The following is a 14,279-nucleotide window of genomic DNA, read 5'->3' on the forward strand; positions in this document are numbered from 1 at the left end:
GATGTGTTTGGAGTCTAGTATTTTTTAAAAAAAGTTGACTGAGGCACGGGACCAGTTCATCTCTCTTTTTGTTTTTTATTTAATGACTACCCAGTTGGTCTCTGAGTCCGTCCTCTATGGCCATGTTTGTTTCCCAGAATCTGGGCATTGGGAAAGGAAAGTGTTTCCTTTCCTGCGTTTGGGACAGCCAAGGAAGGGAAATTGGTTCCCAAAGGAAAGGAAAAAATGGAGGAAATTGGTTCCTCCCCCACTCCTCAGGATTCACTTTCCCAATGGAAAGGAAAATGATTCATTTCCTTTCCACCAACCAAACAGGGCCATATTTGCGTGTGTTTGTGTGGGGATATCTTTCAAATTTTCAATACATGCTATAATTTGTTTATCCTTTCCAATCTTCTCAGCGTTGCATCACAACCAGGATCCAGTTCCGACGGTACGGACAGGCAACGCTCAGATATTCGGACTCTAATTAAGAAATCATGGTCAACAGTTACAACTTCAATTAAGATTGCATTGTTAGCAGTTCTATATTCGCCTGCAAAAATATTGGTCGCACTTAAAGATTCCCTTGCAGATATATGGGTACCATTGGGACGTCATGTTTGGGGGGCAATTATTGGTCAAATTGAGGTGAATCTCAGTATGCAACAACGGAGGGAACTACTAGTGACATTAGTTCCCCATATGGTTCTATGTTTGACCATGACATTTCTTCTGCCCATCAGTTTTCTGCGGAAACTGATATTAATAATGGGGAATTTTCCACCTATTACGCGGGAAAGGATACTACATATAATATCTTGTATTGCACTGTTAGTGGATCCTTTGTTCTTTTACATTCCATTCATCGATGAGAAAAGAAAGTGTATTGGAATGGACAAAGAGTTGAGGGCTGTAGTTCTTGCATTGCGATCACTTACAGATCTCGCTTTCGCACTCCATATTGATGCTCTGATTGACGTGAACGACGTGATCTCCTATGAGGAGATCACGTCTAGGGGTTTAAAGTGGTTATCTCAAGATATCATAATCAACGTCCTTCCTATTCTTCCCATCCAACAGGTATGAAGAAAGAAAACTTTGTGGTATAAAATTGTTGTAGCTAATTTGCTATTTTTGAGTTACTTAATATGACAAGAATTTTCTGTAATTTCTTTTCCATCTTCCCCTAATATGAGTTGGCCCAAAAAGTGCCTAACATAATATGTTGGAAACTTGGTGTATGTCCGCGAGTACCTATAAACTGCTGCCTAATATTAAAATGACTGTCCAGGGCATTTCTATAATATGTTGGTTTTTATGTTTATTCAAATTAGACATGGTTGTTTATGTCAACTTAAGTCGGTTCGTATATTTATCGTGTGATATGATAATAAACTGTTCATTTAATGTGTACGAAATTTTGAAACCAAAATCATTAATTTTTGTAGCAGTTAAAACCTATTAAGACCCATTAGAAAAAAAAAAAAAAAAAAAAGCAACACATGACACGCACCTAAAATTTATAAATTGGAATATATCTTTTTCTTCATGAAAGTTGAGAGTTGAAATTGAGGTGTACGATGAATTAGAGAGCTGCACCCGTTTTTAAAACGAGTAACTTTTAATATATATTAGATAGAGACACTCAAACTTCCTTATCTTGTTAATGGATTAACACTAAACCAGACCATTAAAAAACGTGTTCTTACCGAATGACTCAATATAAAACCAAACCAATATACTTCACACCAAATTCTTATAATATCATTTGTGTTATTTGCCACGTCAAACGAAATGCGTATAATCATTTGGGTATACGTAGTTATGTAGTAAACTAGGTAGTGGGCATTTAAAAAAAAAATTAATGTTATTTTTTCATTTTCTTTAATACCCTTGTAGTACTAAAGTATATCTAAGTTAAAGGGGCCATATGAGAAGATTTTTAAAGATTGGGAAACAAAGACTCGATCTTCTGTAATTAAATGGAGAAAAAAAAAATAGTAGTCGTTTACAGCAAAGTGTTCAGGTTTCATCAAAATATGTATTGCTCAAGTCATCCTTTAGTTTAAAAAATAAAAATTCATAATGAAATCATCTAAACAATTATTTTAGTAAAAAAAAATATATATATATATATATATATAATTATAAATTTTTTTAAAAAGTGGGTGATAATTAAACAGTTATTTTATATATTTTTTTCAATGATGTCATCTGCACGTAATTAAAGTTTACTTGTTGACTCTAAGGCTCTAACCTGTTTCAATTTGTACAGGTCATAATACTAACTATATTTTTCAGAATGAATGGATCTGGATTTCTATCTGAAACAGCAATTGGTGGCGTGTTTCTTGCTTTGCAATTTATTGCAAGGGGTTGCCAAATCTACCACTTCTGGAAGCCATTGGTTGGAAAATGGGCCACAAGTGCATTCTATTTCCTCATCTACATCTTGACTGGCCATGTAAGTTTATCCCTTCATTTCTTGACAAAAAAAGCTTTCTCTCTTTATTGGAAATGGGCCAAAAGTGCATTCTATTACCAATAACTCTGGTTTAGAAAAAAAAAAAAATCTGCACCGTGTTGACTAACAGTATGATAAATTGTTACTTTCATCATAACGTTGTAACTTGTGCCATTGTACGGCAGTGGGCATTTGGAAGAGGGCTTCTAGTTCACTCGTCCACTTTTTTTTTTCTTCTTATTATTTCTTTTTTTCCTTGTACTCACTTTCATCAAAATACCGCATTTTAATATCTCAGATCCTCACTCGACAATAACGGGCGGTATTCCAAGATCATAAAATAACTATTCATTAACTAGCAACAAACATTGTTTTTGGTAAGTATAGCAAGATTTGTTTGGAAAAAAAAAATGTCTCTCTCTCTGACTCTCTCACGAGTCACGAGAGAATGTCCGTGTGCGGCGGTCTACCTCGAGTGCCGGCGGTAAACCTACGATCGGAAAGGTGAGATTTTCTCTTCTCTCTGATCACTCTTCTGGGGACGGCGGTGGACTTCGGCTTCATCGAGTCGCTGAGTTTGCTGCGTCTGGTCATCTTCTGGTGACTGGAGGCGCCTTTACTTTATGGCTGGGGGGATCTCTCGGTGGTGGTGCTTTGATGGCGGCGGCGAAGTCGGTGCGACATGGTTTCAAGTCTGGCAGCGTTGTGGCGTTTCCTGGGTGGCTGGTTGATGGTGGAAGGGATGAGAGCGAGCCTTTGGACAGTTTCATGTTTCTACCCACGTCGTTCGAACCGGGTGGATTGGATCTAGTTTTGGTAGTGTTCATCGTTGCTGTCCGGATGGCAGCGATGTGGTGGCTGTGATGGCGTAGCAGTGCCGGCGATCTTGATGCTGTCGGTGGAAGTTCTGTGCAGGCTAGGGTTTCCCAGGGTTGGTAATTCTGGGCCTCAAGTTGGAGACTAGGCCTTCCTTGTGTGGGCTTGGGCATCCTTGGTTCCAATTGTGGAGTCTCCGGATGCAGAGGGAGTGGTAGAAGGTGAGGCTTCACCTTCTACGGCTATTTTAATTTAATTTCTTTTTGGGTTGCAAAAATCAGTGCCTCAGTTGTTACCTTTTATGCCTGGAGGATAGTTTGTCATCCTCTGCTTCGAGGTGTTTGGTTTTTGTTAGAATAATGGTGCGTGAACTTCCTAAAAGGTGGGTGTACTCAGGATTTTTTTGGATTTTATTCTTCTAGAATAAAGTGTCATGAGGTTCTAAAGAACGATTGCTTTCTGTCGATCCCATAAGGGGTGTTTCGTTTTTGTACTGCTCGCTGAATCTAATGAAAGGGCTGACCTATTTTCGTTCAAAAAAAAAAAACATTGTTTTTGGTGTATCTTGGGTAATTCACATGAAAAAGTTGGATTAAACGAATAAATATTTTTTTTTTAAATGTAGATGGATTGTTACTGTGTGCAAATAATAACAACATTTTTCAGTAATTTTTTTCTTAACTGCAGATCCTAGATGTCATCATCATATTAATGATAATTTTTCTCTTATTTTCTTATGTTTATTGGTGGGAGAGTTTTCTCAAATCACTTAATCAATTAACTTTCAGGTTTTCGGTGCATGTTGGTACTTGATGTCAATTCTACGAGAGATATCATGTTGGCATCAGACATGTAGAAATACTATGGGTTGTCTAGCCCTTAATTATTGCAAGGACACTAATTATTCGACAAATATCACACTCTTAGATGAGTTTTGTCCTATAAATCCATCAAACACAATGCTGTTTGATTTTGGAATATTTCTTAATGCCCTTCAATCAGGTAATACAGGATCGAAAAGTTTTTCAACAAAGTACTTCTACACTTTTTGGTGGGGCATCAGAAACCTCGGGTATGTTTATACTTACAATTTAGTGCAATAGTTTCACAAAAATTTTTCCTATTCCCCTCTTTTTACCATAGATTCTTAATTGAGTAAATTGATATATGCGTGGAGAGAGAGAGAGAGAACACTATTTAGTGTTTAGGTACATTTTTATATGTTCATAGATTAGTAATTATTATAGCATCTTTAGTAAACTCTCTATCATGGCTCCATAGCTATTTAAGAGAGCGTGTTTAGTTTTTCTTTTTATTATCAATTTTAGCAGCTGTGCCAAACTTCTAACTGATTCTCCATTTTAATTTTGGCTATCTTGCTCATAAATATATAAAGCAAGATGAGGCTCTATTGTGTTTGTTAATATGGAACATTCATTTTAAGTTGTTGTATGTAATTTATAAATAAATTTATATTATTTTTGTTTATTCAAAAAATAATATAAATTCAGAACTAGCTCAAATAGATACAATAAAAAGAATAGCTAAAATAGAGAAAAATAATGTACACGTATTTTAAAAGTGGCTAGCCAAAATGACTTTTCAGCTACATTAGTTAAAATGTAACTTTAAAATGGCTAGCATATATTGCTAAAGATGCCTCATCCTAAAATGATAGAGCCTAATATTTTATTATTATGATTATTATTATTTTAAATCCTCCCCTTCCCCATCCTTGATGGGGCTCAAACATATGACCTTACAAATGGAAAGTCATTGTCTCACCACCCCACCAAACACATGCACCCAATAGAGCCAAATCTATAACTATTGGTCTAGTTGCAAAATTTTTTTATACAATGATATCCTGAATTCAGCTTAGAACGACCATTTGTTGTATAACGATAGAAAAATGGAAAAGGGCCAAAATCAAATCCAATGATGACACTAGCCATAAACACTAACCAATGATGACAATCAAGTTTACTATCCTCTTGGCCTAGTTTTTTAGAATGGAAAATGTTACTTATCCCCTCTGAATAAGTGAATATAAGAGAAAGTGAATCCCTTCATTTAGTTACACAATTTAAGCACTATAAAACCATTTTTATGACTAAATTGCTCATATTGAAATTGTAATTACCAATCGACCTTATATAGATATTTTTTCTTTGTAATTAACTCGTATCATTAGCATATATCCTATCTAGTAATTGCTATATATTTTTTGCAGTAATTTTGGAACCAGTTTGGAAACAAGTAACTACCTGTGGGAAAACTGTTTTGCTATTGTTATTTCTCTTTTTGGGTTGCTACTGTATGTCTATCTCATGGGAAATGTGCAGGTAAGTGGGTGGTGAAAATATAATGTCTTTAATAATTCGCGTTTGTAAATGCTCACTATTGATTCTTGTAGCTTTCCTTCTCATAAATCTTATGTTAGCCGACCAATTTACAAATATTGGTTTTGATTAGTCATACATATATGTATTTGGTTTAATCATTTTGCACCTGAACTGTATCAGAGTATCAGTGTGTGTGTGTGTGTGTATATAGGGGCGGGTTCTAAAGCGGACGTCCGCACTTGGCTAAAGTGCGGACGGCGACACAGCGGCGGCGTTCCAGGCTGCGACGGCCGCTCGGGGCTTGGCGGACGGAGGCTGGAGGCTTGGCGGACGGTTCTGGGCAGCGTTCGAGGTCGGAGGAGGTCGGAGTTGCAGGTTTCTGGGCAAGGCTGCAACCACGTCGCCGACGACTCCACCGACTGCAGACCCGTCCGTCTGACCCGTGGCGTCCGTCTGGCAAGCTCCGCCGCTCCGTCGCACCCCGAGCCGAGCTGCAGCAGCGCCGTCCGCACTTTAACGAAAGTGCGGACGTCTTCTTTAGAACGCGTCCGTATATGTGTGTGTGTGTGTGTCTATATATATATATATATATATATATATATATATATATATAATCTTTGATAAATTTTAACAAAAAATCCTGCTAGAAAATTCTTTGGAAGTAGGATTCATGTTCCCTTTTCATGGATGCATCCTCTTTTTTTCTTTTTTCTTTTTTTTTTCTTTTTTTAATCAATAGAATAAAATGGGTGCGGGGCAAGCTATTCTTAGATATTGTTGGTCAATTTCTTTGTGATTGTTAACAACCAGCGCCAAAATTAGTCAGCGTAGATGAGGTCATCTCTCACCCAACTCTGTATATTCTAGCCCATGAGATGCACGCGCCATTGGTAAAGACCCTTCAATTGTTTTCATCCACTTCTTCAATTTTTTTTTTTGTATTCATGTTTGTGTGTTTTTTCTTTTACAAATATTTTTTGTGTTCATGAAATTAATTTAATCAGAACAAAAATAAGTTTTAGTGAGCACTTTTCTCTATATATATTCAAACTCTTATATCTTCTGGTCCAAATGAACCAATAATTTTTATGCCAACATAACATTATAAAGCTCTTTAATTATGTTATTCCAAAAAAAAAAAAAAGCTCTTTAATCATCCTTGTATAAGACATTAACTTGAACTGTGTTTTCCTTTAAATTTATATTGTTCAACCAGACATATATTCTGTGGGAAACTCAACAAGCATTGGAGAATGAGAAGGAGAAAATTAAATCCAAATATGAAGCTCTAGGTACGTGGATGGTAAGAAATGGTATCCCTGAAGAAGTGAAGACAGAAGCAGTGAAAATCATAACAGAAAAGAAAGTAGTGGAGAAAAACTACGATGCTGATTTGGACTTGGTTTTTGTTTTCAATGCTCTTACTGGGGATGACAACCGGGATATCAGGCGTGATTTGAAGATGCATTTGTGCCTAAAGGCCCAACTGAAAGTATGTTTCTCAAGGGGCATCCTTTCTGTAATATATATTTTTCTTATGATGAAATAAAACGGCTAATCAATCTTGTTCTTATATTGATTACATAAACAATATATGAACAGGTTTTCATCCTTGATGATTTTCTTCCAGTAGTGATAGATTCTCTCGAGCCAGTAATCTACAAGGAGAATAGCCATGTGGTTAAAGCAGGAGAGTCAATTGATAGAATGCTCATCATCACAGAAGGCGTAATTGTCTGTACAGACAACACCAGAGCTAATGTTGCACCTGAAGCAGGCACCTCATCCACAATGAAAATCCCTAAATCACGTTTTGAGAAAGGTGAAGTTTATGGAGAAAAACTTCTGACTATCGACGAGAACGACTCTATTCCTACATCAGCCCAAGATGTTAAGTGCGAAAGCAAAGTAGAAGCCTTCGCTCTCTCACGCAGAGCTTTTAACTCCAAAGACTTACCCGACTTGCTGCGGCGGCCTAAGTCCCTTACGTCGGCAGTGCAATCAGATGGATCGAATGATCTGAAGCTAGTAAACAAGGTTAAAATGAGTCCCAAGTAATTGATTTGCTTGTTTTTATTTTCATTAATTATTATTGATTATATCAAAAAACAGGCATATAGGGACACTCATTATAAATGAGATTCGAGATTCTTCATCTCTAATTTGTAAAACAGGCATATAGGGAGTTGACAACGACAAGATCAGAGAAGTTAAAGCAAAAACAGATGAAGATACTTGAGTGGCTGTCAAGAAACGTCCGGGGCGATGATCTGAAGACATTGGTCATGGAACACATGAAGGCTAGTAACGTACTGGAAAAGAACTTGGATGCTGAGGTGGACGTGAAGTATCTGTTCTCTGTTGGTCTTTCCTGGGATATTGAATATCGTATAAAGAAGCAGATCTGCATCAATTCTCTGTATCAGGTATGTAAGATCGATCTGTATAAATAAATGTTGGTTTCTACACATATATTAGCGATCCTTAGCAAAAACATAAACCATCATCGAAAAAATTATTTAGGGCTCGTACATTCTGTCATGTCCAGTTAATGAAATATGTAATCTATCTATCTACATATATAGGTTCCTGTACTTTACGACGTTGATGAAGACTTGTTGAGTCGCATCTGTATGTCTCTTGAGCCGCTGGTACTCCCCGAGCATAGCTGCATTTTTTATCCATTTAACTCAATTGATCGGATGCTCATCGTTGTAGAAGGTGAAATTACAGTGACCAAGGCGACTTACAATTACGGAAGTATAGTAACGAAGAGAGGCGATGTTGAAAAAATAATAAAGAAATTCGATGTCATTGGGGAAGAGCTTCTGACTTTGGCATTCCCCATCGTCTCTGAGTCGTCCAATTCTAATTTTGTCGATTGTACTACAAAAGTAGAAGCATTTGCACTGACAAAGGAGGGCTTGGAAAGTGTGGTCGCCCACTTTAGGGATGGAATCAACAAGTTTGAGCAGTTGGAGAAGGGCAGAGATGGTGTGGCTGATACTGAGGGTGCATCCAGATCCACTACTACTATTGACCAGAGACTTGACCGGCTTATCCAGCTCCTGAGTGACATGGTTCAACAGCATCGTTATGAAATGACTAATCTGGGACGGAGATTGGATGAGATGGCTGCATTTTTATCCAGATTGGGATATCCTGCAGGCACATCTCCTCCTGCAGTTTGAACAATTAAATTCTCTTGTTGCTTATCATTGTATAATTAGTACGTATTACAATGTGTGGCTTTCAATGACCACCTCCATATATGCACTTCAGGCTCTCGTCTCTGTATATATTAATTTTTTACTGTACCAGCTAATTTGTACTCCAACAAAAGCAGATGGAAGGCCTCAATTTCCAACTCTAACTCATGTTTTGAATATAAACTTCCTTCACTTTTATTAACTTGTAGAGATCAATAAATGGGCACTTGCCAGTGATTATTTCTATGAATTACTATTTCATTCACAATAATTAATACAAGAGGAGGTTCTTGCTGGAATTCTAGGAATCGATCTAAGGAAGACGAAAATGAAGAGAATTAAAGGAGAAGAAGAACCAGAGAATGAATAAAAGAGGAAGAAGACTACTGTATTTATCTGTAGTGGTTTTTCGTACAAGGCTTGCTTACATATCAAACAGGAAAACATGCTCTTATACTAATACTTCAGCTAAACCCTCTAACAAACTCTAAGAGCAAAGAGTCACTTTGATAAGATGTAGGATAGATCCACTACACCAAATTATAGGATCAGAATATTAAATCACTCTTAACAGAGGATAGTAGCATTACATCAATACTAACATCCCCCTCAAACTGATGGGAGTGATACGAACATCAGAGTGCAGGTTTAGGGTACATAATTCAACCAGGACGAATGAGGGAAAGTGATCGCCATAGCTCCATAGGCCGAGAGCCCTGCTTACAATTCATCATTTTCTGTCAGGAATAGAAGGAAATAGCCAAGAGCCTGGTGTCAGCAAAGCTTCAATTTTCTTGAGAAGAGCTTGCCGCAAATGAGGGTGAGTAGGAACTGATAATGAAGATGCATGTGCAAATGGCAGAGGCTTGACTGAGTGAAAAGCATTGTTATTTGGTTGAGTGGAGATGGTAGCAGACAAAGCTTTAGATGCTGCACAAGTTGTGGTTGAATATCCTAGTGATGCCTACGCAAACATTCAATTGCACTGTGACCTATTACAAAGCAAATCTGACATTGCATGGATGATCCAGATGCACAAACCTACCTAGGAGAAGATCGCTGACAGCAAATTTGAGCAGTATGACCAGAGTTGTAGCAGATCTGACAAGCTTCAAGGTAACTGTTGAAATGATTTGAAGGTCCAAAACCATTACGACCTCCAAAATTATCATGATGATGGGATTAGAACAGCCAAAATCATTTGAAGTGCCAACATTATTCCCTGCTGCAGTTCTTTGAGAGTTAACTTGAGCTTGTTGTAGTGACAACTTTTAGCCGAATATCCTTTCCTCTTCCAAATTTGGCATTCACTGTATGAATTGGATGCAGTGTTTAGAGGCTTAGAATTTCTATGATAACTGTTGCATGCATAGTGTCCTCGTTTATAACAAAATTGGTACACAATGGAGCCACCAAGGCCTTGATTTTCATTGTTGAAGTGCGGTCTTGGTTTCCCAGTTCCCACTGAAGCTCATGTTGGTGGTGTCATTGTCGTCATAATTCCTGTTGTTGGACTAGCTGTTGGTACTGTTGTAGCCATGATCAGAGAATCCTTTGCCTTAAATTGTAACAATGATCATTGTATTGTGAAAAACCTCCATTTGGGCTATAATTGCTATTTGCCTGATAAGATCACCTCGAGTGTAATTTGTAAATCCACCAACCTGTAAAGAAAATTTCCCCTTCCGAGAAAAGCCATTATTTTGCTGTTGGTTCTGCTGAGAGCTATTGTTGAATGTATCAGGTTGCACATTTTGTTGAGAGAAGTTTCCATGTTGTGTGCTCCATTGTGATTAAGACTGGACTGCTGAACATATGAGGTGCCAGAACCATTTTGAGCAACATAACCAGAAGGATAATGATATTTTGATGGCACTAAGCTAAAAATCCTTTCACTACCTATTGTGTTACTTATCGTAGATGCATTATTGTGTACAGACGAAGTACCAACACTTGAATTAGGCATGAAACCTCCAATTGAAGGAGCAACAAAACCAGTACTTGCTATCATAGTATTCTATGGAGCCACATAACCAAACTGTGTTGTGGTAGCAGGAGATGCATTATTGTGATGCCTAGTAGATATTCCAGGTGAATCACAGTTAGATACGCCATTTGACATAGCAAAATTATTCACAAAGGGTGATGTGAATGCACCATGTGGCTGGCCAAAACCAGGAGGTAACACCAAACCAGAGGACATTCCATACTGAGAGTTGTGCATCATTTCATTTTGTGTCCTCACTGGAGCTAGTGGAGCTAATGGTGCAGATTTATTCTCTAGTTCTATCTCAATTTCAGCTGACAATATCAATGCTCTCACTTCTTCCAAATCTACATGGTTCTTGCCTCTAATAATTTGCCTAGTGTGGCCATACTCAATAGGAATACCAGGTAGAATCAAACTTTTAACATCTTGATTGACATTCAAACACCAACCATAGCTAAATGATCTCTGAAGTGCAACAAATACTTGTGTGTAGAATCTGATCCTTTTCAGATATCTTACAAAGTAGACTTCAATCGCATAATGTGAAATTCAGAATTTTCTGCATAATGTTATTTGAGAGTGGTCCATACCTCCATTGAAGTTTCACATCCTATCACTAGAGTAAGTGCTTCAGCTGAGAGTGTATTTATGATCATTGAGATCAAAACACTGTCCTGCTGCAACCAGCGTTCATAAGCCTCTGAGTTACCATGAGTAAGTGAACCATCGTCTGCAATATGAAACTGAGATGGACAAGGGTGAGAGCCATCAATCAATTTTGAGTAAACCATACCCTCTAATACGATGTTGCATCAGATATAACCAAGCTGGGTAATTGGTTTCATCAAGACGAACAGGATCTGAGTTGCAAACTTGAGTCGGAGTAGCCATTGAAATCTTCACAAGCCTGGGGTAAGGTGTACCCCTAAACCCCCTCTCAAGACCACTGTGACAAATTTGAGATAACATAAAAAAGGGCACAAAAACATAAGTTTCATTTTCTAAAGAACTCTAACAACCAAAATCATGAGACAGATAATCAAATAGTGGCTTTCTGTCAAACTGAAGGTTTTTAATTAAATATGTATTATCATTTCCCTCAAAAGCAAAGATCCCCTTGCAACTTAAAGTCACAGTTTTAAGCTTTACTTCTCGCCCCAGTAGCAGTCAAGCTTTACTTCTGCGCAAGTCCAAATTATAACTCTAACTGACAAATACGGATGCATCAAGAATCCTAGGACCAATATGTTAAGAGTTGGTAATAGTACATATTTGCCACATCACATGCTGATAAATTACTGCATAGAATGTACAAAAACCCTCAGGTATAACCATGTTTCTAATTTATAACCACAAATAATGCTACTTATAGATGACTTATAATATAAAAAAGGTAGAGATATGTAATCCTAGCTATTTCCAAAAAACAATGCAAGTCTAGTTCAAAATGGAGGAATGACATTGCTCAATGCAGTACAAGCACTATGAAACCATTTTCAACATAAACCACAGGACACAGCTACAGTTCTGTGACATAAACATATCCAAAGAGAGGTAAATGGACATAGAACTTACAATCTCCTTATGGTTCTGAAGGAACCAAATGCTGAAGGTAGAAAATTTTGAGCACGAGGAAATAAACTATCATCATCAAAGCGAGTTAATTGAAGCACAGTGGGTAGCCAATTCTGGTATGCCTCCCTGAGTAATTGATCTGTTTCATCAACAACCTATAAATCATCATATGCTTTGCCGTATAAGAATTATCAAATTGCTTCAATTGGACTCCCATCAAGACCATACATTTTCTAAAACCAATTAATATAGTTATATCTATAATTACTGGATTCCTAGTATCTGATGAAAAGTGCAGTAGCATAAGCATAATCTGCTACTTACAAGATAACAGAGATGCTCAAGCGTAAATCCCTTAGTGTTATTGATATGGTCCATTAGCCTTCCAGGGGTAGCCACCAATATATCCACCGCACTACGTAATTGAGGCGCACGATCCTCTCGGTCAAAACAAACGCCAAACTCAAGCTTAGGCTTATCAATAAGTTCTGAAATCTCATTGGCAATCGAAGATTGCCCAACTGCAAGACCAACCGACAAGCCCACTGCAGGAGCAATTGCAGAAAACACATCTTTGACCTGAATAGAAAAACCAAACACAGACATTGATGAAAATAACTCTCAGATGCAAACAGCACACCACAAAAGCTTAAACAAATTTCTTCTTAAATCTCACTGACTACAAATTCAAATTACAGACTTGGAACCAAAAGTGCAAGAAGAGTATCAATAAGAAGCGAAACAGACCTGCAAAGCCAAATCATGAGTTGGCAACACAACTAGAGCACGTAGGCATTTAACATTGCGAGTTGACTAAGCTTGCACAATTGGCAAAGCATAAGCCAGAGTTTTCCCACTTCCAGTAGGTGAATTAACACACAAGTCACGCTGAAACCCACCAGGCCCAATAGTCTCTTCCCAAACAGCAAGCTGAACTGGGTAAAGGGATGAGATTTTCATCTTCTCCAAAGCCTCCTTCAACCTAAAACAACAGTAAAACCCCAAAATGGGGCATTGTCATGAACACCCATTACTCAATGAAATTGAAAGTTTTGATCTTTTGGGTAAATTTGTGGAAGAGAGTTGGGTTTGTTACCTGGGGTCAAGGCGAGGCAGAAGAGAAAGGGGTTTTTCGTCCGAGGCGCTGACGTCAATTGGGGTTCGCATCCATCGCAGGACTGGTATGCTCTTTGGCTTTTCGTGTTCTTCTGTTGGTTTCCGAATTCGCTTACCGTCTTCTCTACCCATTTCTTAAGAATTGAATCAGTTCAGGTTTCTTCGTTTTCTTTGCCCAGAACTAAAACCCTTTCGATGTCTAGGGTTTTAGAAACAAGTTTAAGAAGCACGGATCTTTATTCGGGTTTGATATTTGACCCGGATAGGAACCCAGTTTATTGAACTGGAACGATCTAAAGGTTTGGGTGACTTGTTTCATCCGGCCCAAGGTTCATTCTGTCGTATTCAACTATCATTTGGGCCCAAATTTCAGTAGGACTATTTGGGATCCCAAACATTTTCTAATACAAATGGGTAATGGAGTTAGTTTTGACTAGCAAATTGACCCGCGTAATGCTGCAGGTTTTTTTTTTTTTTTCCAAGTTTTATATGTAATAGATGAATACTTGTAATCCAAAAAACATCAACATTACTTAGAATATGATTTGTTTTGTTGTTGATAATAGATTAAGAATAAATGAGATACAACAAAAAATAAAAAAAATTTCATGATTTGTAGAAATTTACAAATACAAAACAGAATTGTTCTCCCTTAAAAAATAAAAAAAAATGATATGGCAAGATTGTAATTGTTTGGCTCCAATTTTGTTGCAGCTGGTCAACAGTCTCTTTTCTGCGCGAGTGTGCCAGCACCGTTCGGGTGCGGTTGTCGGGGGTGTCCC

General features: G+C 37.7%; 1 protein-coding gene and 1 pseudogene across 1 annotated transcript; one reads left to right on the plus strand and one right to left on the minus strand.

The window, feature by feature from the left end:
• The first annotated feature begins 783 nt into the window (after positions 1–783).
• Positions 784–8,957, plus strand: LOC112165467 (cyclic nucleotide-gated ion channel 1). The gene is made up of 8 exons (XM_024301977.2): positions 784–1,062; positions 2,258–2,446; positions 4,051–4,334; positions 5,496–5,607; positions 6,824–7,099; positions 7,210–7,644; positions 7,782–8,033; positions 8,193–8,957. Exons 1-8 carry the CDS (start codon positions 874–876, stop codon positions 8,796–8,798), a joined length of 2,343 nt encoding a protein of 780 aa, XP_024157745.2. The 5' UTR covers positions 784–873; the 3' UTR covers positions 8,799–8,957.
• Positions 8,958–9,179: 222 nt separating this feature from the next.
• On the minus strand, positions 9,180–13,679 carry LOC112165468 (annotated as a pseudogene).
• Positions 13,680–14,279: the final 600 nt, after the last annotated feature.

The sequence above is a fragment of the Rosa chinensis genome, chromosome 5, assembly GCF_002994745.2.
Source record: "Rosa chinensis cultivar Old Blush chromosome 5, RchiOBHm-V2, whole genome shotgun sequence".
Taxonomy (NCBI): Eukaryota; Viridiplantae; Streptophyta; class Magnoliopsida; order Rosales; family Rosaceae; genus Rosa; species Rosa chinensis.